The following is a 25,272-nucleotide window of genomic DNA, read 5'->3' on the forward strand; positions in this document are numbered from 1 at the left end:
AAAGACGAGCTGTTAATGTAAGAAATTATCTATACAGTGGTACCTCGGGTTACAGACGCTTCAGGTTACAGACTCCGCTAACCCAGAAATAGTACCTCGGGTTAAGAACTTTGCTTCAGGATGAGAACAGAAATCGCGCGTCGGTGGTGTGGCGGCAGCGGGAGGCCCCATTAGCTGAAGTAGTACTTCAGCTTAAGAACAGTTTCAAGTTAAGAATGGACCTCTGGAACGAATTAAGTTCTTAACCCGAGGTACCACTGTACAGTAAAGGTAAAGGTAAAGGGACCCCTGACCATCAGGTCCAGTCGTGTCCGACTCTGGGGTTGCGGCGCTCATCTCGCTCTATAGGCCGAGGGAGCCGGCGTTTGTCCGCAGACAGCTTCCGGGTCATGTGGCCAGCATGACAAAGCTGCTTCTGGCGAACCAGAGCAGCGCACGGAAACGCCGTTTACCTTCCCGCTGGAGCAGTATCTATTTATCTACTAGCACTTTGACGTGCTTTTGAACTGCTAGGCGGGCAGGAGCTGGGACTGAGCAACGGGAGCTCACCCCGTCATGGGGATTCGAACCGCCGACCTTCTGATCAACAAGCCCTAGACTCTGTGGTTTAACCCACAGCGCTATATTTATATCCATATCTATGTAATGTAGATAATGAAAGCAGATTATATTAGGGGAAATTGCTTTGCAAAAAAGAAGAAGCACCTCTTAGTAGAAATTTGCCCTAAAATGCAAATTCCTAATGAAATTCACCCTAAAATTCACCCCTATTCTAGTGCTCATGAAAAAGCATTAGCATTTTAGGGCATGTTTCTGCTAACAGTTACTTCTTTTCCCAAGCAATTTCCCCTAAAATGTTGCGGATTTGTATGTACCAACTTTCAGAGTAGACCCATTGAAATGAATGGACATGAGTAACTTGGCTCCACTCATTCAAATGGGCCTAACTCTGAACAGAATTTGGTTTGACACAAGCCAAGGTATAACATTTATGATATGAAAAGTCACAGGGGGCTTTACGGGGCATGAGCCGATCAGAATCAAAGCAGTCTGTCAGTCCCAAAACTTTTGCAGGCTGGGACAGTATTGGAAGTGAGATTGTGTATAACTGCTCTGATAACATTGTGAGCACAAATCATCCCAAATCCACAGTGAAAAGGATCCCTGGAGGTTCCCCCCTCCCAGTGGATTTGGGTGGCTTCAGAAGGCAGGTGGGATTTCTAAATCGATATAATACAGCCAGAGATTAAAATGATTGGAGGGAAGATCAAAAGGAGAATAGAAAGCTGAGCTCATTTTTATTTTTTAAGAATATATGGGGGGGGGGGAGTTCCCAGGCGCTGTTGAAATATTGAAGGCTTTTAAAATGTCAGGCACAACAGCCCCAAGGATATGCTAGATGATCTGTCTGGATTCTGCACAAATTAACACACAGAGAAGAAGTCTCTAGCATAGTCCTGTCAATGTCCTTGAAAAAAACCACAGGCAGACGGAAAACCCCACACAACTGGCTAGCACAAAGAGGGGGCAAGAGAGCGGCTGCGGGGGGCGGGGGGTCACTCGAAACATCCCCACAATAGAGACAAATTGGGAGCTCATTGGCAGAGCATCTGATTTGCAGAAGGTCCCAGGTTTAATCTTCGGGGGGCTGCGAAAGACCCCTGACTGAAATCCGCTGCCAACTTTACTTCCAGGAACACCAGGTGACCTCCAGCATCCATGAAAGGGAAGCAGTTTTGGTTATGGAGCCATACCCAAAGCCGAGAGAGAGAGAGAGAGAGAGAGAGAGAGAGAGAGAGAGAGAGAGAGAGAGAGAGAGAGAGAGAGGCCTTCATCTTTCAAATCCACTCCCTAACCCCTTCCCTTCTGCACAGTCTTTGACTTGACCCTCTCCGCCCCCCCTCCGTAATCCACCAACTGATCACAGCACCTTTCAAAAGCATTTTTAAAAATGCATCACGTTTATCTTAACACACACACACACACACACACACACCCCACTATTCATAACAGATGCATCACAGTGGTTTACACATTTAAAATGCAACAGTAAACAAACAAACAATAATACATTTCTTCATTAAAACAAAAGGGTGTTTTTTTGTTTGTTTTTTTTACAAAAGCCAAGAAGCGTGGGATAAAAGCAGCTCAGTGGTCAAAGCTCGGTTGAATTAGGCTGTGATTCTATGTCTAGTCAGAAGTAAGCCCCATTGGATTCAATGGAGCTTATTCCCAGGTGAGGGGTTAGGGCTTCAGCCACTCATAGTCACTTACCTGCTTTTTTGCCCTCTGATTTTTTGTTGGGGGGGGAGGAGGAGGAAGGAGAACAATTGTCAAAATTCAGATTGTGTGCACCTTGGGAGCAGAGACCTGCCTCCTTTACTCACTGTTACTCTGCAAAACGGCAATGCACATTTTGTTGACAGACAAACGGACTGTTTTGCAACACGCCACGGCTACGGTGATAATATTTGGACTGCCTTTGTCCTAAAACCAGGCATGGCCAAACTTGGCCCTCCAGATGTTTTGGGACTACAACTCCCATCATCCCTAGCTAACAGGACCAGTGGTCAGGGGTGATGGGAATTGTAGTCTCAAAACATCTGAAGGGCCAAGTTTGGCCATGCTTGTCCTAAACGAATGCATGACAAAGTTTCCCACAGTAACACCACAAAGCGAGGGAGGTGGTTGTGAGAGCAGAGTCCGTGGTCCGGAGGAAGGGAAGGGGAGGCCACACATTTCCAGGGGCTCCTCAACCCGCAGAGAACAGTGGGGGCCATTTCCCCAAGTTTGCACAGATGACCTGAGAAAGCCATTCTTGGTTTCAAACGCCTTGTCTCTTTCTGGTCGGGACGTTCCAGTTATTCTGGTGGGTTAGGCTGAGAGACAATGACCGACCCAAGGTCACCCAGTGAACTTCATGGCAGTGATTTGAACCCTGGACTTCCAAGGTCCTAGTCTAAGACTCTAACCACTGCACCACACTGGCTTATCATTATTTTCACACGCTCATTCCGGAGCCAGGGTGGTACAATGGTTAGAGTCTCAGACTAGGTGCAGAAAACCAAATCAAATCCACTGAGGCCCACCGAGTGACCATGAGCCGGTCTTCCTTTCTCAGCCTAGCCCACCTCACAGGGTCGTTGTGGGGACTTAAAAGAGGGACAGAGATCCAGGTTCACCACCATGAGCTCTGTAGTGGAAGAGCAGGGGGATATAAACTTTGAGGCTGGGGTACTGCAATGTGCTCTTCATGGGACTACCCTTGGAAGCTCCAGTTGGTACAGAATGCAGAGGCTAGACTGCTGGTGGGGGCAGACAGCAAGACCAAAAAAAGGAGGAAGAAGCGCTGTATCCAACTAAGTTCTACTCTGAGCAGAATACTGAAATGAATTGTTATAGGTTTGGAGGGTCAGTCTGGATGATATCTGTGGGTCCCTTCGAGGCTTGTGATCCTATGTATGTGATGTATAGAATCAAGTAGAAGAGGCCACAGAACTGGTCAGCCAAGTTCCTTTGCGAGACATGGCCTTAGCTGGCCAGTTAAGTACCACCATTTACATGTCTAAAGAGGTTGCTCTGTTGCCATGGAGACAAATGGGTGGGTGTTTTCCAGAATGGAGAACAATAGGCTGTGTGTGTGTGTGTGTGTTTTGACTGATGCTGGAAGCTGGGAAGACAAAGGCATGTCTTGCTCTGTGCTGGACCCAAAGCTGAGTTTGGGGCGTCCCTGGAACCCTAATAGGGAGACAAGATCTCTTGAGATGTCAATGCCACAAGCTCAGGTTGTATTGATGTATAAATAAAACCATATATCCTAAAGACACTGCAATCCCCACAGACCTTCATTCCAAGGAAAACAAACTCTGGGGAAGTGCCAGAACCCCTGGAGTCTCTTCACAGCTTAGAAATTGAGATGCATGCAGCAATGCAAGCCTAAGTCATCCAGGGCCATTCATTTCAATGGGTCTACTCTGAATAGGAAGAACACTGGCTAGAACCCGGAGTGAGTAAGCTGTGGCAATGGGGTGCATAAGAAACATGAAATCGTGACTCCTGCTAGCAATGAGTTGAGGTGGTGCGTGCCAACTGCTCTGGAGCAGCAAACTGGTAAGCAAATTCCCCCCAAATTGGGAGGTAGGCGGCACCTGTGAGCAATATCCAGACACAGCGACTGGCAGCTATGAAGCGGTATCCAAAGCGCCTCCTGCACCCACCCCATTCTCTTTGAAGCACCTTGAGCAGCTAGATTTCATGCTGCAGTGTGAGATGGGCCAGCCTAGGTCTCGCAGGGTGCAATAACAAGCTACGTGGCTAAGCCAGGCCTTACCTTTCGGTACTCAGCTTTCGGCACCTGGTTTCCCCCAGGCCGAGAGAGACAACGAAATGGAAGTGTGGCAGAATGGAGAAAGGAAACGGGGGAGGGAAATAACCACGAGGAGGGGAGGGGGGGGAACAGAGAAAACAGAAAAGAAAAACGTGTGAAGAATGGAATGGAGACATCTCGTCTGAGCAGTGTGGGTGGCAAAGGGTTAAGGATGGGCTCAACATTTTGAACATTAAAAGCAGACAAATCAGATTCTTGGGGATATCATCATCATCATCATCATCATCATCATTCTGCCTTTCCCCCAGACTGGGACTCTAGGCGGTTTACACAAATTGAAGCAACACAGATAAAATACGAAAAGCTAACGCCATTGAAAAGTAATTGAACTCTAATGGAATTAAAGCAATTCAAAGAATGAATCTATTAAAATGTATATACCAGTAATGAAAGCAGTGCAGCACTATTAAAAGCACTGGATCCAGCTAAGTCAGAGGAGGCAACATAATGAACCCGAGTGGATTTTCATAGCTCAGTTGGTAGAGCGTGAGACTCTTAATCTCAGGGTCGTGGGTTCGAGCCCCGCGTTGGGTGAAAGATTCCTGCATTGCAGGGGGTTGGACTAGATGACCCTCGTTGGTCCCTTCCAACTTTACAACCCTGCGATTCTATGGCTTCAATGGGTCTACTCTGAATGGGATTGGCACTGAGAAGCAGGATGCCTCCCCCAAAAGACTGGTGGCAATATTAGCAGTTACAAGGCCAGCAAGGTTCTGCCTCGCTTCATTTTAACAGCTCTGAAACAGGTTGAAATTCAACAGATGTGGTTCTACCCCAAAAAAAAAAAAACACTTTTTGGGAAGGGTGAAGATTTTTTTTTTTTAATTTCATTTTATAATACACACAACACAGAGAGAACACTTATAACAACAGATGAAATTTAAAAAGACTGTAACAATTACAGTAGGCCCACAACACATGTGCATTTAACTTGTGCGTTTTCAGATTTAAGTGTTTGGCAATATATATATTTTTTTAATTTAAAAGTGGGTGGGAAAGGGGTTGGCGTCCAGGAGAAAGGGATTTAGCAATCTCACCTGCCGCTCCACCCAATGTGTTTTGACTATACCTGATTTGGGCTTTATTTAAGCACAATCTTTGGAGTCTAACCCCCGTGCTAAGTTGCGGGCTGACTGTATCGAACAGGCACATAGAATGAATCCAGTCGCACATGGGTTAAAAGAACTAAGTCCAAGTAAAGACTACTGATTCACCAGGCTTGTGATTCACCAGGTTGTGTTGAAACGGATGCTTCCATTGTATATGAAATAAAGGGATGGCAAATCATATATGAAGTGTCTGTCGAAATCTCCAATTATGTGTGATTTTCTCCATTGCGGCTACATTCCAGAGTGAGCGCCCAGTGTAAGATTTGGAGCTGTGGGTTCAAATTCCACATTGGGCAAAATATTCCTGCGGCGCAGGGGGGCTGGACTAGATGACACTTGGGGTCCCCTCCAACCCTGCAGTTCTATGACTATTCTAGCTGCCGAGATCATACATAAGACCAATTCATTTGGCAATATTTCTACAATGGTTGGTTCCCATTGGCTGTAAGTTGCTTTCGGTTGCCCTGGGCAAAATAAAACAAATTCCATAAATATGAATAAAAAATTAAGAATAATCACCCCCAAATCTTGACCCTCTGCTTAAGTACTGCTGCCATACCTCTGGAGGTTACTGGGATTTCAAAGGCAGAATTGACATGGGGTGGGGACAACAAGAACTTTTGGGGTGACCTAAAAAAGGGGGGTTTCCTTTTAAAAAAAACCTTAACAGTTTTGGGGTCTTCCCAGTGTTTTTTTCTGGGGGGGACACATACCCCTAAATATTTTGTGAATCTTTGTACTTTTGTCCATTTACTGTGTTTATTTCCCCCGATTTGAACTATGAAGTGGTGATTTTCTTGAGTCAAAATGGGAGTACCCCTAAACATTTTTTTAAGAAGAAGAAAGCACCGGGCCTTCCTAAAAAAAAACGTACAACAATTTTTGGGGTGCCCTGGGTTTTTTTTACTTTCTGAAATATGGCAATCCTAAATTCAAGATTCGGCCAACGCTTCATGGTGCATCCAGCCAGAAGCTTGCAAACAAGAAATGAAGAGTCGCGTTTGGAGGCGAAGGGGGGTGACCTCTCTGAGGCTGCCCCTTTCGCCCCCGATCCCCTGGCACAGCCCCCCCCCCCGGACTGTGGCTGTGCCAGCGAGCCGCCCCCCCTCCCTCGTTAGCCCACTTTCGCCGTTCCGCGTGAGATTGCGCCTTTGTCACTTTCCGCTCCGCTGCCCGCCTCCCTCTCCCCCGCGCAGCCTGTTTTTAATAGGTTCATTCGACGCTACACTTTCCTTTATTATTTGACAAATGGGATAACAAATGGGAAAAGCACTCAATGTGGTCTAAATGGAAAAGCAGGGGAGGGCAGCAGGAGCGGGGTTGGGGGGTGGAGTGGGGAGGAGAGAGAGGGAGAAGGGGGCGCAAAACCACCAGCGCGCACGACACAGCCTTATAATAGAGAGAGATGCAATTCTCCATGACATTTTGCTTTCAATTAAAATAGAGGAAGGAAGATATTTGAAAAATAAAAATAAAAATCAAACAGGCCAGGGGGGAAAAAAAATCCCATCACGCATCATTCAGGGCCTTTTTCTCCCTACAGCTCTGCAGCGTGGGAAAGCTTTTCTTGGTGGGCAACCTTCGTTGGGGGGCGGGGGGGGGGGAAACACACACAGAATGCAAGCAGTGGGAGGAGCCAGAGACAAAAGTGGGCGGCGCAGAGAGGCAAGGGGTGTGATCAGAGTTCAAGCACACATTCCCAGTCCGGCAGAAACCCTCCAGGAGGATGCAAAGCAGGGGCTGGTTGAGGGGTGTGGCCTGGAGGTGGGAGTTCTGAGGGCCAGGGAGAGTGACCTGGAGGGCCACATTGAGCCCCCGGGCACTGAGGTCCCCCCCCCCATCCCCACCTGCTGGAGTTCGTGATTGCACACTAAAAGTGGGGGGTTTAATATGCAAGAGGCGCATCGCCCCCACATTAAACAGCCCTCTGCCAGCAGCACTCTAAATGACTGATCAGGTGTTTAGTCCTCAGTGAAAAAATGCAGGGGGTTTGTAAGAGGTGGGGAACACAGCATGCCCTGTTCTTCCTCCCCCAATTAAACGTTTCTGCCCAGCACAAATCCACCTATTGTCTCTCCCCTCCTTAACCTCCCCCACTGCTGCAACGGTTGCCAACTTCTCTAACCGCCCCTAAACAAAAGCACCCCTTGGGGAACGATTTATCCTGTGAGGCACCCCCACCCCCCACCCCATCACCAGTTCTCCTTCAATGATCCGATGGGCGACAGCATGATGGAATAAGCAGTCTGGTCCAGCAATTTTCTTACACTCCTCTTATCATTTTATATATCATTATATATATAGCTGTAAAATGTACATTAAAAAAATAAAAATCCCAGATTGCCCAGAATTATCCATCAAACACAGATTATCGAGGCAGGAAAGGAGGAGAAAGGGATTCCGTGCCCCCCCCGCCCCATCTATACAAGCTGTTCTTTCAATTTCTTCTTTGATGCATTTACCCTTTTGTCGGAGGGAGGTAAACAACGACCCAACTTCACTGTATACATCAAGGGAAAAGGTTCCTGGGGATCAAAAGGGATATGAGCGATACATCTTTTGATAGTGGGAAGATAAGACGAACTGGTTATTTTCAAGGCTGGGAGGAGCAGGGGAAAGAGAGAGATTAGCCGCGATGGAGAGATGGCTGTACAGGAAATCATATCTGGAGACAGCGAGGGAATATAAAGAGAATGAAGCAGACAGGCCTGAGATTTTCATTTCAACTGAGTCTTAAAACTCAGCCAAGTCCCCAAACTGTGCCCAGCTAGATCCATGAGAGGTCTACAGAGAAATAAATGAAAGGATGAAAAGATTGAGCATGACCTAACTTGCAGAGGAGGTTGCTTGCTGCCTCCCTGCTTGAGTGCCTGTCCGCTTGGGCCTGGGCCTCCTTCCCTTCACAAGAACATAAAAGCAGCCCTGCTGGGTAAGGATGGAGACCCACCTATAGCACGTCATTCTGTTACCCAAAGCGGCCAATCAAATGCCTCCGGGAAACCTATTAAGCAAGGCGTGAGGGTAGCCGCTGCCTCCCACTGTCAATCTCCATTTCCTGGAGGTAGCCAATTGGTAGCCATTGATAGCTACACCCTGCATGAGTTTCCTTAATCCCCTTTAAAGTCAACCCAGTTTACAACACCTTGTGGCAGGGAGTTCCAAAGTTATTAAACTACGTGCTGCTGTGTGAAGTAGTTGGGGATGTAAAAAGCTGCTTTTACTGAGTCAGACTGGTGCACCATCAAGTTCAGTATTGTCTACGCTGACTGGCAGCAGCTCTCTGGTGTTTCAGGCAAGGGGGGAATCTCCTAGCGCTATGTCGAAATGAGGACCTCAGAAATAAGGACCTCTGACAGTGGAGACAGAGTACAGCCATCATGGTTAATAGCCACAGACAGCCTTATCCTCCTCCATGGACCGGTCCAATCCTCTTTAAAAGCCTTGTGGGAGTGAGTTCCACAGTTTAACTGCAGCCCCATGCTAAGAAGTTATTCCTTTAGCCTGTCCCCATTTCTCCCAACATCCAGCTTTTGGGTGGCCCTGAGTTCTAGTCTTACGAAAGGCAGGGCGAAAACAATTCTCCCAATCTGCTTCTTCCACACTGTGCGTCATCTGACACATCTCCGTGGTCCCCTCTCACTTGCCTTTCCCCTAATTTAAAACACCCCAGATATTGTGAATTTTCCGGGAGCGCAGATGCTCTACCACTGAGCTACAGACAGAAGTCCTTCTTTCCCCCTCTTCTGAATCTCTTACCCTTCAAGTCTTCGTTGGATCAATGGCCCCTTGCTTCCCTGTCATGGAGAGCGAGCAAAATCTCTCTAACCACCTTCCCCACCCACTGGCCCTAATTTTACTCTCCATGATCATATCCTCCCTTACGCACATTCCCCCACTCAAACTAAAAAAAACAGGTTGACCTTTCCTCACTGAGATGTAGCTCCAAGCTCTTTGATTGCTCTGGTTGCCGGCCCTTACCAAATTCTCCGACAGTGTCTCTGGAGGGGTTCCCTAGTTCTAATTCTCCCAGCTAAATTGGGACAGGCTTACTTATGGGGGTGGCAATCAGAGCCCAGAGGAAGCCTGGTTGTGATTATATATCAAACGAATGTCTTGAAGTAATAGTACCACTGTATTCTGCTCTGGTCAGACCTCACCTAGAATACTGTGTCCAGTTCTGGGCACCACAGTTCAAGAAGGATACTGACAAGCTGGAACGTGTCCAGAGGAGGGCAACCAAAATGGTCCAAGGCCTGGAAACAATGCCTTATGAGGAACGACTTAGGGAGCTGGGTATGTTTAGCCTGGAGAAGAGAAGTTTAAGGGGTGATATGATAGCCATGTTCAAATATATAAAAGGATGTCATATAGAGCAGTGTTTTTCAACCACTGTTCCGCGGCACACTAGTGTGCCGCGAGATGTTGCCTGGTGTGCCGTGGGAAAAATTGAAAAATTACTTTATATATAGTCAATATAGGCACAGAGTTAAATTTTTTAACATTTTCTAATGGTGGTGTGCCTCGTGATTTTTTTCATGAAACAAGTGTGCCTTTGCCCAAAAAAGGTTGAAAAACACTGATATAGAGGAGGGTGAAAGGTTGTTTTCTGCTGCTCCAGAGAAGCGGACATGGGGCAATGGATTCAAACTACAAGAAAGAAGATTCCACCTAAACATTAGGAAGAACTTCCTGACAGTGAGAGCTGTTGGACAGTGGAATTTGCTGCCAAGGAGTGTGGTGGAGTCTCCTTCTTTGGAGGTCTTTAAGCGGAAGCTTGACAGCCATCTGTCAGGAATGCTTTGATGGTGTTTCCTGCTTGGCAGGGGGTTGGACTGGATGGCCCTTGTGGTCTCTTCCAACTCTATTGTTCTATGATTCTATGCCAGGGGTCATCTTCCCTTGAGATGCATCCAGTCAGAACAATATCATCCAAGCAAGGACACAAACCCCACAGTCCCAGTGGCCCAGCAATGTTTTCAACCAGCATCGGTCACAAACAAGTAAAGCAAATCTGTTTGGTTTGCCTTGGTTTTCAGCCACCTCCTTCACCCACCCCATCCTTTTTGAAGCACCTTTACTTTCATTAATACAGAGCGCGCGCGCACACACACAAACCCTGTGGTTGGCATCCATCTGTCTCGAGAGACAATTTAGTGTGCCTCTGGGAGTGAAGTCAAACAGCACCACAGTGACCTCCCCGGGGCGCAAGCCTGGGCAGTGTGTATGGAGGTCCTGGGCTACCCAGGTGACAAGAAACACACCCTCCCCTCCCTTGGCTTTGCCGATGTGGCCCAAAAGAAAGCAGAGCGTTAGCTTGGCTGCAGGAGCATCTGGAAGGAGCCATACAAGGCACCACCCAATCCACGCCAGATTATATGAAGCAAAATGGGCACCGTAATTTGTGAAAGGTGACCAGAGCAAGACACTATCTCAAATTACCGGTACATCTGTAATCGCTGCAAAACACAGGGATGTTGAGCAGGAACTTTACTAGGGCAAAATATACTTTGATACCACAGGAAGTATGAGGTAATCCAGCGACTCCCAAACTTTTTTTGGGGGGGGGGTCCCGCACCCTCAGTTCCTCGGCCCAGTATACCTGAAGGAGCGTCTGCCCGGACACTGAGGTCCAGCTCTGAGGGTCTTCTGGCAGTTGCCTCCCTGCGAGAAGTGAGGTTACAGGGAACCAGACAGAGGGCCTTCTCGGTGGTGGCACCCGCCCTGTGGAATGCCCTCCCATCAGATGTCAAGGAAATAAGCAACTATCTGACTTTTAGATGACATCTGAAGGCAGCCCTGTTTAGGGAAGCTTTTAATGTTTGATGGTTTATTGTGTTTTTAATATTCTGTCGGGAGCCACCCAGAGAGGCTGGGGAAACCCAGCCAGGTGGATGGGGTATAAATAATATATTATTATTATTATAAATTATTATTCCATAAACTCACCCCCAGTGCCCGCTACCCTATAAAAAACATTATTTGGAATATTTCACAGCCCGCAAAGAAAAATGATAGCACGGTAAAATTCAAAACAGTAACAATTGCACATTGATTCAAAATCCAGTTAAAACTATTTAGTATAATTAATTCAACAAAATGGATGAACTTGATGCAGTGATACCAGCTTTTCAAAGTCTGATAGCATTTACACCTCCAGTCCTCCCCTGCCTCCCCCTTGCCCACCCCCACAAAGGTAATGCTACTGCCCCCCCCTCCCCAGGAGGCAGCAGCACCCACTTTGGGAAACCAGCTGTCTTCCTCATCCAGCCAATCCCTGACACTGAGGCATTTGGTCACTTCTGATGCATAGAGGCAGCTGGACCCCACCTTGAGGAATGCACAATGTTGTGCCTCTGCATGAGTCACCTTTTCTGACAATTGGGCAGGAAAATGGGAAGGTGTGGTCCCACCTGCGAATGGTGGGCAATCCTTGCTCTTTCACACATTCGGAGTAAAGTTATAGGAGTGTTTGAGGGATGAATGCTTCCCTTAAAAAAAAAATGCCTCGGATTGTTGGTTTAGTCAATCTGAGAACCGATGGCCATTCATGGCTGTTAAGAACAATAGATTTTGTTTCTTAACACCTTGAAGGCTCCTCTGCCCGCCCACCCACTCCCCCCCCCCCCGAAAGGAAAGGAAAATGGCAAGAGTTATTTATAAGCCAGTGCAACCCACGGCCAGCCCGACATAACGATTATTTACTTGCCGCTCCTTGGCCGCATTGCCAGCTTATAAATGGGGCTGTTAAATGCTGCTAATCACGTCCTGCAAAACGGCTCTCTCTGGCGGCTGCATAATTGGCAGCCACGAGGTTTCCACCACCCCCTTCCTTTCCAATGCTCTTTTTTCATTTTGCAAAAAAAAGGGAAGAAAATATGATTTTTTGCAAAACAGAGCTGCGCACAAGTTGCAGTCTTGCTTTTGCTAAGCTAGCGGCCATCACCTGGGAAGAGCATCCCGCTCTCAGGATGGGAGGGGGGCTTTCCAGTGATGTGAGGGGGGGTGGATACCGAAGCAGGGGTGGCCACAGATGCAAAGGGTTGGTCCATGATAGGCAGGCATTTTATTTTTAATTCTTTCATTTTATATTTGTTTTCTGTCATATTGCACAACACAACCATATCTCAGATTGTTCCAGGGCACTTTTCTCCAGGGAGCAAAAGCAGGCCCGGCGTTGTTCCCCTTCCCCAGCCTAAGAATTTAAAAACATAAGAATTTCCCTGCTGGATCAGGCCCATCCAGTCCAGCATCCTGTTCTCGCAGAATCATAAGGAACAGGAATTTGCCTATTAAAAACAAAAACGAGCTTCTCTGAAAGCTGAATTCTGTAGATGTTGTGTCAAAGATAAGAACGAGAGAAGATGCCTGCTGGATCAGGCCAGGGACTCATGTAGCCCAGCGTCCTGCTCTCAAAGTCTCCAACCAGATGCCTCTGGAAAGGCCACAGGCAGGATCCGGACTAAAGAGCAACTCTCCCTTCCTGCGTTTTCCAGGAGTTTTCCAGCCACTGGTATTCAGAAGCGTTGCTGCCTCCAGCTGTGGCCATCATGGCTAGGAGCCGTTCAACATTAACCCTCTCCTCCTCCATGAATTTCTTTTAAAGCCATCTAAGGTTAGTGGTTAGACAGCATCTTAAAAAGCAAAGACATCACCTTGCCGACAAAGGTCCGTATAGTTAAAGGTTTCTCCAGATTGGGCTAGAAAAAAGTTCCCTGCCAGCCAGTGTCAACAATATTGAGTTAGATGGCCTAACAGCCTGATGCAAATAAGGCTGCTTCCTGTGTTCCTATTTGAATCAGTCCTTAACAAGGACTGGAATCTTTATTTTCAGGCAAAGGCCCGTAACTCAGTGTTAGAGCACAGTGGCGTAGCGTGGGTTGCCATCGGGGGCACAGACAGATGTGCAGACTCTGTTGGACTGTCCTCAGAGTGTGTTCCAGGCTGTGCCAGATTGCTTCTGCTGCATTCTGCTGCAAAGGACAAGTTTACTATCTGTAAACGGGCGTTTAATGCTCACAGAGAGAGCCACTGAGGCCCGGCCTCCGTTTCTGTAGCCTCCCTGCCTCCTCTCCTGTCCCCCAAAAGGAAGCGGAGTTGCTCCCATCCCATCTGGAAACAGTTCCTATCAGGGTTGGGCAGCAGTGGCAGAGATGTTGGTGGGGAAGGGTTTTCCCAGCAGGGAGAGGGAAGCAGATGCACACACACACCCCTAAAAAAAATGCACCTGTGACAGCCGCCCCTCTCGATACACCACTGTTAGAGCACCTGCTTTGTCTGCAGAAGGTGCCAGGTTCAATCTCTGGCATCTCCTCACTTAGAGAGGAACAGGGCAGGGGTCCCTCCTTTGAAACCATGCCCACCCCACTCTTCCTAGCTGTATGAATCCCCCCCCCCAGCAAGCTATGGGAGGGGTGGGGAGAAGACCACCACCTCCTCATGGCCACCTCTCTCGATTCTGTCTCTCTGCGAAAGCAGAGGAAGGCGGCACAACCCCCCCACCCCAAATTATCCTCAGGAAGCAGGGTGTTGCGGAGTGTGGGTTGGGAAAAAGCTATACCGACAAGAAAGGAAACAGAGGCGGCAATTAAGGAACCTGCTTTTGACGGGAAGGGAAATTACTCATCCTCTCTCACACACTTTCCCAGCAATTTTGCCAACTCGCTCCATCATTTTGGAGGTGTACCGTGCTGCTCCGCGTATAAGACTAGGTTTTTCCCTTTAAAAATTATGCTAAAAAAAAATGGCGGTCGTCTTATACGCGGATAGCGCACAGGGTGGGCGTGTCATTGGTTGCTGCGCCAAGGGCTGCTGTCGATTGGCTGGCGCTGCGGCAACAGGGCGGGCGATTGGCAGCTTCTGCCGACGATGGGACAGACGAGAGGCGGGTTTTGTGTCGCGTGCTGGCGAGCGAATTTCGGCAACCCCCCCTTTAAAAAAAGCTCAACAACCCAGTGCAACCCCCCCCAATAAAGCTCAACAACTCTGAGCCATTTCCCCCCATTTTTTAAAAAATCGAGCCCCCCAAAATAGGTGATGTCTTATACATGGAGGTGTCTTATACATGGAAATATACGGTAAATCCACCTTCAGGGCCACAGATTGGAGAGCACCCAGGTATCTGTCCGCCCACCTGCTCCTCCTGAAAGACCACCACATGCCAACTTCCTACATTTGTGTTTTTCAACTGTGGGGAAACATACAGAGAGAGAGAGAGGCGGCAAGAAGAGCCACAGCTCTGGGGAGGGGATGTTTCGTTTTGGGTTCCCCTCCTCCACCCCCCCAATTTAGACCATGTCGGGTGGCTTCCTCCCCCCCCCCTTGAGCTCTGCTGTGCAACTTGTTACATGCGCACAGGGATAGCACAATCATCTCATCTCTTTTACTTGTTACTTGTGCACGGGGATGGGTGGATCTGTCCATTTCAATTCCTCCCCGCCCGCCCCCCCCCAAGAAAACGTGTGGATTTTAGCACAAATTCCTCCTAATCCGCACATTTCTAGCTAAGATAAAACAAGCAGAGGTTCGAAAGGCACCGGGAACTGAGTATCCCAAACACACCCACACACCCAAGTCTGGATTACTGTAATGGTAATGCGCTCTACGGGGGGGGGGGGGCTTCCCTTGCGCTCGATCCAGAATCTGCAGTCAGTGCAGAATGCTGCAGCCCGATTGCTGACAGGAGTGAGGCCTTGTCAGTCTACAACACCCATGCTCAGAGAGTTGCAATGTTTGCCAATTTGCTACCTGGGCAAGTTCAAGGTGTTACTATTAGTATACAAAGTCCTTAACAACCTGGGGCCAGGTTACCTGTGAGATCACCCTACCTCAAATAAGCCTTCTTGAGCAGTTTGCTCTGCGGAACTGGTCCAGCCCATAATACCCGTTTCACTTCTGTTACAATATTGATCTTTCAGTGTAGCAGCACAGAATCTTTGGAACTCCCTGCCTATTGATATCAGGCAGGCACCTTCACTGCAATCTTTTTGGCTCCTGCTAAAAACATTTTTGCTTAGACAAGCCTACCAAGATCTCCAGACTACTGGTGTCTTTTACTTTAATGGCGGTTAATAATTTTCTGAATGTTTCCATTGTTTTTACTAATAATTTTGTGGGGGGGGGGGGTTGTTGTTGTTTTTGTAAGCCGCTTGGAGGGGTTTCTTTTACAATTGAGCGGCATGTAAATGTTACGAAATAATAAATAAAATAATGACAAGGCACTGATCAAAGGATGAAAAACTACTGGCTAACAGTAGCCTCAAGAGTTCTGCAGGAGGCTCGATCGTTCCAGGCTGTCTATCTGAGTCACGGAAGGCTGATCCCTAGAGCAACACGTCTGTTACCAGACACCCACCTTGGCTCTGTTGATAGTGCAGTGGAGAGCGTTGTTCTCTTGATCATACAGCAAGCTGAAATCTAATGTCCCCAGGGCAGCTGGAAGAGAATGAAAAGGAGACATGCATTGAGGAGAGAAGTGTTTGCCCCTTTTTGAAACATAAAATCAAGCGGAGTCAGAACGATGGGGGGGGGGAATCAAGTCAAAGAAAGGAACCAAAAGCTTTAGGGGTAGAGGGTCCTTTTGGATCAACCCGATCTGTGCTCCCCAAAACGTTACGTAAGTTGAAACTCAAGCACCCTTTGCAATTTGTCTTTTCCCCTGAATTTTGCACTTCTGTAGCCAAGTAATAGGTACCAATTTATTTATTTTATTTTTTGCAAAAAAGTAAGGAGAATGTTGGCCAGCTAGCACCAAGGGGTAGACTCCTCTTGAGCCTGGAGGCTCTACTTAGCTGTCATTGGCTAACAAGCACCGAGTTCAGGGTGCAAAGCCAATCCTCATTTCCTGTTCCGCCAAGAACTGAGATGTTTGCAAGTGAGTCTGCTTCTGGGCTTTCTGACAACATGTATCAGAGGCCGAAAGAATAAAAGGAGGTTGGGAAGAGGGGAAAACGTGCAACATCTTTATCATAACGATGTGTGGAACTCACCTCCACAAGATGTGATGATAGTCCTGGGCTTTACATTAAACAAACTGGGGGGGGGGGGTAGGTCTAACCAATGACTTAATCACATGGAATTTCAATGCTCAAAGGAAGACTGCCTCTAAGTAATGGATGTTTGACATACCCCTGGATATTATCCTCTGTTGCAAGTATGTGGAACCTGTGGCTGTCCAGCTGCTGTTTGACTAACAACTCCCAGAATCCTCTCGGCCATTGGCCATGCAGGCTGGGGGTGAAGGGAGCTGGAGTCCAACGATAGCCGGGGGGGGGTTTCCCCAGATGTTACCCCCTCCTTGCTCCTTGATTTTGTCCATCTACTGCCCACCTCACTTCAGAAGGCCTCTGAGCTTACTCCCGAATTCCAAGGCACCTTTTCTCAGAATGCCCCATGAGGGCTAGAAACTTGCCTTCTTAAAATGATGGAGGGGTGGGTGGGTGGGGGGACTAAAAGCTCTGCTGCGGATTCCATGCCTGCACACTGCTCCCACGCAATCCTCGCGAGCCCAGCCTCTATAATTCGAGGGCCTGTTTGTTCCCACACGAGAGATTATTGATTGAAGCAGAAAGACAGCCTGTTGGTTTTCTCTCTTAAAACATACTCAAAGCCGGTCCTTGGCAGAATGGTAGAGGGAAAATAAGGTGGGTGCGATGTGTGGGGGTGGGGGGGGGAGAGGAGAGGAGAGGGATGACTGTGCCAATAAGCTGGTTAAATTTAGCACCGCATATTTTTGAAAAGGGGGGAATTTGAGAGGAACAGGGTGGGATAAGGATGCTGATTTGCAGAAATGATGAATTGGTTGTAAATGGCAGCGTTGGACTTCCCAGTTCCCTGCTGTGCTTGTTTCTTAAAATAATATATATGCATATTAAATTTTTGGTGCCGTTGGAGAACCTTCCTTCCCTTGACCTGAGATGTTCAGGTTCCCCAACTTGGAAGAGTTAAGAAAACAAGAAGAGATCTGGTGGATCAAACCGGGGACCCATCTTGTCCAAGATTCTGTTGTCACAGAGGCCCATCAGGTGCCCCCCAACAGGACGTACGCAAGCAGAGCTCTCTTCCCACCTCCGTCCTCCTCCCACAGCTGGCATTCAGAAGTTGCTGCCTCCAACAGCGGGGCTAAAACAACAGCATTGTGGCTAGTAGCCATCCATAGCTTCCTTTTCCTCCATGACTTTGCCTACTCCCAGTGCTGTCAAGAATCCCGTTTTCCCCGGGATTCTCCCTTATTTCAAGCAGTTTCCCGCTGCTCTCCCTTATTTTTTATTTCCCTTAAATTTCCCGTTTTTAATGGAAGCAGCTCCTCCCCTGCTGGCCAGGGACTGGGTGGGAAGACCTCGCCTACTTGGAGAGAAAAGCCTCAGCCCTCAAAGCAAGTGGGAGCCGTTTCCCGTGCTTACAGGGGGGTGTATTCCTCCCCCTGCATCAGCCCCTATCCGTTGCCGCCGAGCCCCTCAGCCGGTCAATAGGGTTAGCTGGCGGGCGGAGCCTGGCTGCCTTTGAGCAGCTGCTGCTTCCTGTCCTGTTTTGATGGGATCAGACAAGAAGACGATGGGGCTCCATCGCACGGAGCACATGGCTGCCCTCCTCTTTGCTGGCTGCCCTCCTCTTTGCTCCACTCAGGGCCCGAGTCCGCTTGGAGTTTACATTGCTGCTCCGCCCACTTTTGCTTCTGGCTCCGCCCACCACTGACATGTGACTGTCCCCGGGATAGGCGAGACTGCTGATCCCTTATTTTCAAATCCGAAACTTGACAGCTATGCCTACTCCTCTTTTGAAAACATCTGAGTTGGGGGCCATTACTGCCTCTTCCAGTGAGGGCAGGCTGAGGTTGGCCGTCCAAGAAAAAAGGGGGGACACCAATATGCTTAGGTCCATGTACAGCTGCAGATTTAGAAATAATTCTTGCAATTCAAATTCGAAATGAAATAATGCATCTTCCTTCACTGTGACCAGGTGAGTTGCCAGCCTGCCCACTAGGAGCTAACTGTTGATGGGCATAGGAAAAAGTGTCGATTGTTTCTGCACCCAAAGTTGCCCAATGAGGGGTGGGTGCTCTTAAGGACTTCTTCTGGCACTCCCACAGCCCCCCCCACACCCCGATCCCTGCCCGCTTGGTCACAAGGTGGCGAGGGTGGTGACTTTCCCCTTTTAAAAAGTGCACAGAGTTAAAGGAGTTAAGTCGAAAACGTGACACTCTTTCCCACTTCTTCTTCCAGCTCTGTGGGCTTTTCGAGGCTCAAGCCTGCGCCCAGGCTGACTGACCTGAGTCTGAAAAATCATATAAAGATTGGCAGCTGGAGGGAAGGAGGGGTGAGCGGAGAGACTAGGGGAGGAAAGTGGGCGCTCTTTCGGAATTCCAAATGCACCCCCCCTAAAGGTTGGCACCCCCTGTTCCACACACATGCCTGGGGTCCCACGTTCCATAAAACAAAACAGAAGCCTGTCTTATTAAGTAGGAGACAAGGGATCCAGCTACATATCCATTTCTCACACCACTTTAAACAGCCACAGCTTCCCTGAAAGAACCCTGGAAACTGTAGTTTGTTATGGGTGCCAAGAGCTGTGAGAGGACCCCTGTTCCCCTTGCGGAGCTACGGTTCCCAAAGTGGTTTAACAACCAAATCCTTCTTCTCAGGGACGATACCTCTGCGAAGGAGATAGAGGGTCATCTGTGAGGCCTCAGTGCCCAGAACTAAACTACGGATCCCAGAATTCTTTTAGGGAAGCCATGACTGCTTAAAAGTGGTACGATGCTGCTTTAAATGTGTAGTGCAGGATGAGACCATGCTCACCAGGTGTCAGGACTGGGAGTGAAAATCGAATCCAAGGCACCCACTCCCCACAGCTAACAACCTGGGCTAGTTCCCCAGCCCCTGGCTGCATAGTACCGAGTTCAGGTCCTCCGATCCCCAGCCCCAGGTTAAGAAAGGACACAGATAAACAAGGACACAAAGGTTCTGGACATGCAATTGAGATGGAAAGTCTTCTTCTTTTTTTAAAAAAAGCAACTGTATTTGAATGGCTTGACATGATTTGGTCTATAGTAACAATAATTAAATTAACTTAGGAAAGAGTGCACATAAATCAAACCTAATAAGTTTGTAGAAAAAAGGGTATTCTTTGTGATGCACTGGTAATGCTCAGCCTCATGCTTGTAATACGCTTAGCATTTGCAAGCAGATGTCTTTATTCACTTTATTGTGCCTTATTTGTGAGAATCTATTATTTTGCTGACTTAATGATTTAATTTTTTTTTTTAAAGCAGCAACTGATTCTGGACAGCTGGTGTTTGGCACTCAAGACACCGGCAATGGCTTCATTCTGCAGCCATCATATCGTGGGCCTGGATACAGTGGAAGGACGTGGCTGCCAAAGGCCATGGAGCTGAACACTTCGTTCTGCCTCTGGATCCAGAAAACGGGAGGGAACCGCTTTGCCTGCCTCTCTGCAAGGCAGGCAGCCAGTCAGCCTGTGGAACAATCCCCCCTTTGACCCTGCAAAATGGGAAGTAACTATCCCTGGCTCCTTCCATTGCTCTGGGAGGCTGGGGTGTGCATGTGGTTTGTTTGTTTATTTAATTGGATGACAGCCCTTGGCAAAGGTCATTCCATTTTGGTGGCACACCTGCTGCTGGGCCCTGATCCTGCACAGTTCCTGGAGCAAATGATGGGTTGTTGTTTTTCAAGTCACTAAGCTCCCAGCCCATGGGAAGGTGGCAGTTTCCCTCTCCTCCCTCCCCCCCTTCTGCCACCGCTCTGTGATGCTAAAACTGGCCTATTAAAATTGGATGGGGGAGATCAATCCTTAGGGCCTCGTTAAGATTCCCATTATGGCAAGCAAACAGCAGATTTGTTTTCCAGTGTTTTGCAAAAGCGTCTCCGGGAGGACATCCTTTGAAAATTGCTCTGTTTATATGGAGATGAGACCTGGGAGGTTTAACCAGACACGCACAGAGACACACAGACACACACATAGGAAAAGCCTTGCCGGGTCATCTGAGTGCAATTGCAGCTGTCCCCGCTGGCAAATTCCTAGTATTCAGAGGCAGACTGCCTCTGTCACTGGAGGCTCCACACCACCATCACAGCTAACCGCCATTGATAGCCTTAACACCCCCCCCCCATGAATGTGCTTAGCTACAACTGGACTCAAATTCGGCTGCCTGCTGGAATTGTGCCCATACTAGGGGACTTTTAGAAGGGTGGAGGCTAGTCCATTAGAGTGAATGGGGACTTGCTCCACCTACACTGGGAGTTGCCTAATGCAGAGTCAGGTCATTGCTCCATCTAGCTCAGGATTGCCTACACTGACTGGCAGCAGCTCTCCAGGGTTTCAGGCAGGGGACGTTCCCAGCCCTACCTGGAGATGCCAGGAATTGAAACGGGGGCCTTCTACATGCAAAGCAATGCTCTCCTACTGAGGTGTGGCCCTTGCCTGCTTCCCTCCCCACCAATCTCAATGAGCACCACCCTCTGCTGTTCTGGAATGATCACACGCAGCCTTCTATTTGTGCGCAAGAGAATTAATGGCAAACATAAATCCACAGGCTGGGTGTGAAAGAAAGGAGAGAATTGATTGTTTGTTTTCAGCCCAGGAAGATGGTGACAATTCCCTCCACCCTCAGGTGAAAGGGAAGGCACTAGTCTTTGTTCAGCAACACACACACGATTATAAAAGGAACCAAAATATTGAAGAAGATGCTCTTTCCTTTCTCTCTCTCTCCCTGCCTTGTTTTGTTTTTGTTTTAAGTAAAAAAGTGAGCAGAAGAACTGGGAAATGCAGTCTGTCTCCCTTGGCAGGAGAAGGAGGCAGCCTTTGGTTTGTCACGGCTGCTGAGCTCCTCCAAGCATCCCCCCCAATGCATTAAAGCACAGTTTCGCAAAGCAAAAATGGGCCGATGACGTGAAAGGGGTGGGATTTGAGAAATTGCAGCGATGTGATTGGAGGAACCTAGTAAAGAATATCCACCCCCCCCCCCTGGTCTGAAAGTTTGGGCCGGAACACTTTGGAACCAACTATTCATATATTTTTTCCAAGTTTCTGGTCCTCATTGATGCACACACTCACACCTTCAGGGGAGGGGAAATGTTTAGCAGCTGTTTAGCAGCTTGTTGAACATCTACAAACTTTAATCCTTCCTCATTTATCATGCTACTCCTTCAATGGGGAGTGGGTTTGAGATGGTCAAACCAAGGTAGGTAGGTGAGTTGGTGGGTTTTGGGGTTGGCCAATGTGGGTAGGTTAGTAGACAGATCCTTCCTATATAAAATGAGATGGGGGCAGGAATGTTTTCCAGATATTGCAGAAGGGTCTCACACTCTTATCAGGAAATAAAGACTTTGGCAACCGGAATGATGGAAGTTGGAGTTTCTCTGCCATTTTAAATCACTTAAGTCTGAGAACCTCTGAGTTCACTGAACCCTTGATGAGCTTGTGAAATTGTCATTGACCCCCAACCCAAATTCTTAGGACTGTAAATGAAATAAAATCAAGAAATAATTGATATCTAATCAATGTGTATTAATCACTGGCATAGGAAGGGCGGGGCGTAGGGGGCAGGGCGCCCCAGGCTACGCGATCCCAGTAGGGTTCCATTTCGGCTGCCCCCCACCCACGCTGCACGCCCTGCCCCAGAACACGCACCACGCCCCCAGAATGCGCGCCAGCCCCGCCCCCGCCTGCTTCCCGCCCCCGGTGCCAAAGCATGAAGCTTCGCCACTGGTATTAATTACCCATCACCACTGCTAGGAATCACAAAATGTAAATTTTATGCTTTGCTACCATGCAGAAGTTCCTCCTTGCCAAGGAAGGTGCGCTCTGTACGTGCTCGTGCCCTTTATTTCTGAGGCTCATAGTTTTTCGAATTTTTTGGGGGGATTAAACCTCATCAACGTATTTTCCACATGCCTAAGCCCTTTTTGACCCCCTTGGTCTTAATTCACCCCTCTGCACTGTTCCATCAACCCCAGGGGGTCAGTCTCAGCCAATTTGGGAAGCCTGGACTTAACATTTTTGGAAAACTAACCCCACCAAACTTTGTTCTGACACATGTAAACTCCTTTAACAGCTGTGACTTCTCTCTTGTGAGAGTTGAGATTTTACTACTTAGTAGGGGTGTCCACCGCCCATTGCGTCCCAAGGCAAGGCAGTTCAGGACCCTGGACAGAGCACTGTGGAAGCTGCTGGTTGTAGCAGCCTCCCTCCGCCAGGGGGAGCTGTTTCCTCTGCAGTGTGATGCTGGTCTGGTCCTGCTTTTGTTCCCTTGCCCTCTGAAGAGCGGCCTGCAGTCTTAAAGGGCAATTACCTTATTCCACAGCCAATGACGCCAATGGCTCCTATTGCCTGGGGGCAGGAACGATTGCCCTGGCAGTGTGTTATCCCCATCTAATAAACCCAGTGAAAACACATTATCTGGGCTGGAAGACCCTGGTGATAATAAACCCAGTGAAAACACATTATCTGGGCTGGAAGACCCTGGGGTGGGGGTGGGGGTGGGGGTGATAACACCTTCTTGTGCATTTTCTTCCAAGTTCGAGGGTGAAGGGATTAAGGCCAGAGTAGTAGTATTAACTACACCTACTTTTTACTACCAGTAGTTAAGCATTTGCACAATGGACTTCTGCAACCTGGATGACCAGGTCCATACATATCCCTTGTGCTTGTGGTGTGTACATCCTGAAAAACTCAGAATGTCTTTATTTTGGAAGCCAAGAGGCTAGTCCTCAAGGTTGTGAAAAGAAGTAAGAGAGGAGAACTGCATGTATTAAGAGTTTCCAAGTTCCCTGTATAGGGTCTTAAGAAGAGCCCTGCTGGGTCAGATTCTTGTTGACTTCTCCTGAATCTGGAGGTTGCATATAGCCGGTATGATTAGCAGTCACCCTTTAAGGTTTAAAATTAATTTTAAAAATTGAGCTGCTTTGGTTTCCTTTGAAAGGCCATCTATGCCAGGGGACAGACTCAGTGCACATGTCTGGACAAGGCATTATTTTTTATTTTTTGTGGGAATGGATAAGAACTAGAGTGAGCATTGTGCAACAGACCCACTGCATGGTGGCTGTTTTTGTACAGTGTTCAGTGAGATTTGGGCCACATTCACACCATACATTTAAAGCACTATGATATCATTTGAAACAGTCAATAGCTTCCTCCCTCAAAGAATTCTGGGAACTGTAGTTTGATGAGACTGCTGGGGGGTTGTTAAAAAAAAGGTAAAGGGACCCCTGACCATCAGGTCCAGTCGTGTCCGACTCTGGGGTTGCGGCGCTCATCTTGCTCTATAGGCTGAGGGAGCCGGTGTTTGTCTGCAGACAGCTTCCGGGTCATGTTGCCAGCATGACAAAGCCGCTTCTGGCGAACCAGAGCAGCACACGGAAACGCCGTTTACCTTCCCGCCGGAGCGGTCCCTATTTATCTACTTGCACTTTGACGTGCTTTCGAACTGCTAGGTGGGCAGGAGCTGGGACCGAGCAACGGGAGCTCACCCCGTGGCAGGGATTCGAACCGCCGACCTTCTGATCAACAAGCCCTAGACTCTGTGGTTTAACCCACAGCTCCACCTGTTAGGGAGACCCCTATTCCCCTGTCCAAGAGCTACGGTTCTCAGAGCGGTTTAACAATCAATCCCTCAGCAGCTTAACCTAATTAAATGAGGTGTTAAATGAGGAGAGGATCAGAACCGTGTACACACCACCTGGAAGGGGAAAAAATTGGTGGGAGATAAATGCGACAAATAAATAAAATGAAACTGCATTCCAAAGTACGTAGGTGGAATTTGCACTGAAACGCAGGTGAATTTTCAGGATGACTTTTTAGAAGGGGAAAAATTGCAAGCTAATGCAGAAACACAGAGAAGCAGCAGTGGATGCGAATGGACGGATCCATCCCCTCAATAGCCATATAATAAAACCTACTTCGACCAGCACAAGCTCTGAGGCAGCGCAGCTTAAAGCCACGGACCATCTGTTCCTCTCGCACCTTCAACAGGCTTGCAAATGCCCTTGAGTGTCCCCACCTCTGGCTAAGCTTTATATTTTTTTGCATAAGAAGCTCTGGTCCTAAGCAAGGAGGCAGAGCTCAGGTGATGGATGAGCGGAGAATCCTGCTAAGGGATTCCGCCCTCCCCACGCCAATCCCGAGGTCACCTTGAACCTCCCAGCTGCTGCGTGAGAGACGACTTCGCCATTTTGCTCTTTTTTCCGACTCTGCCAGGCCAGATCGCCTTCAGCGATGACCCACATTTCGCCAGTCGGCCTAGCATTGGAAGAGAAGGGTAAAATCTGGCTGGGTGCAGGGTGGTCGGACTCTTCTCCATTTGCAAGAATGGGCGTCAAAATGAACGTTGGAAGATTCAGGACGGATAAAGAAAGGGCTCCTTCATGCGGCACACAGCTAAACTATGGAACTCCCTGCCACATGAGAAGAGGGGTGGCCACCAACTTGGATGGTTTTAAAAGAGGATTGGGAAAATTCATGGAGGAGGAAGAGGCTACCAGCTACAACGGCTATACCCTGCCTCCATGGTCGGAGGTAGTAATGCTTCTGAATACCTGTTGCTAGAAGCCATGGGAGAGGAGATTGCTCTTGTGCTCGGATACTAGGTTTCCCACTAAGGCATCTGGTCAGCCTCTGTGAGAACAGGGTGCTGGGTTAAATAGGCCATCACATACCCTCCAAGTGTCCCAATTTTCCAGGCACAGTCCTGGGATTACAAAAGCCACCCCAGCTTCTGATTTAGAATCATAGAATCCTAGAGTTGGAAGAGACCCCAAGGGCCAT

General features: G+C 48.3%; 1 protein-coding gene across 1 annotated transcript in view; it reads right to left on the bottom strand.

Moving 5' to 3' along the window:
- The window catches only part of DOC2B (double C2 domain beta), a 108,317-nt gene that overhangs the window by 62,312 nt on the left and 20,733 nt on the right, over positions 1-25,272 (bottom strand). The window contains 1 exon segment of the mRNA XM_033172587.1: positions 15,848-15,927. Coding sequence (XP_033028478.1) covers positions 15,848-15,927 — 80 coding nt within the window.

Source organism: Lacerta agilis, chromosome 15 (genome assembly GCF_009819535.1).
Source record: "Lacerta agilis isolate rLacAgi1 chromosome 15, rLacAgi1.pri, whole genome shotgun sequence".
In the NCBI taxonomy this organism is placed as follows: Eukaryota; Metazoa; Chordata; class Lepidosauria; order Squamata; family Lacertidae; genus Lacerta; species Lacerta agilis.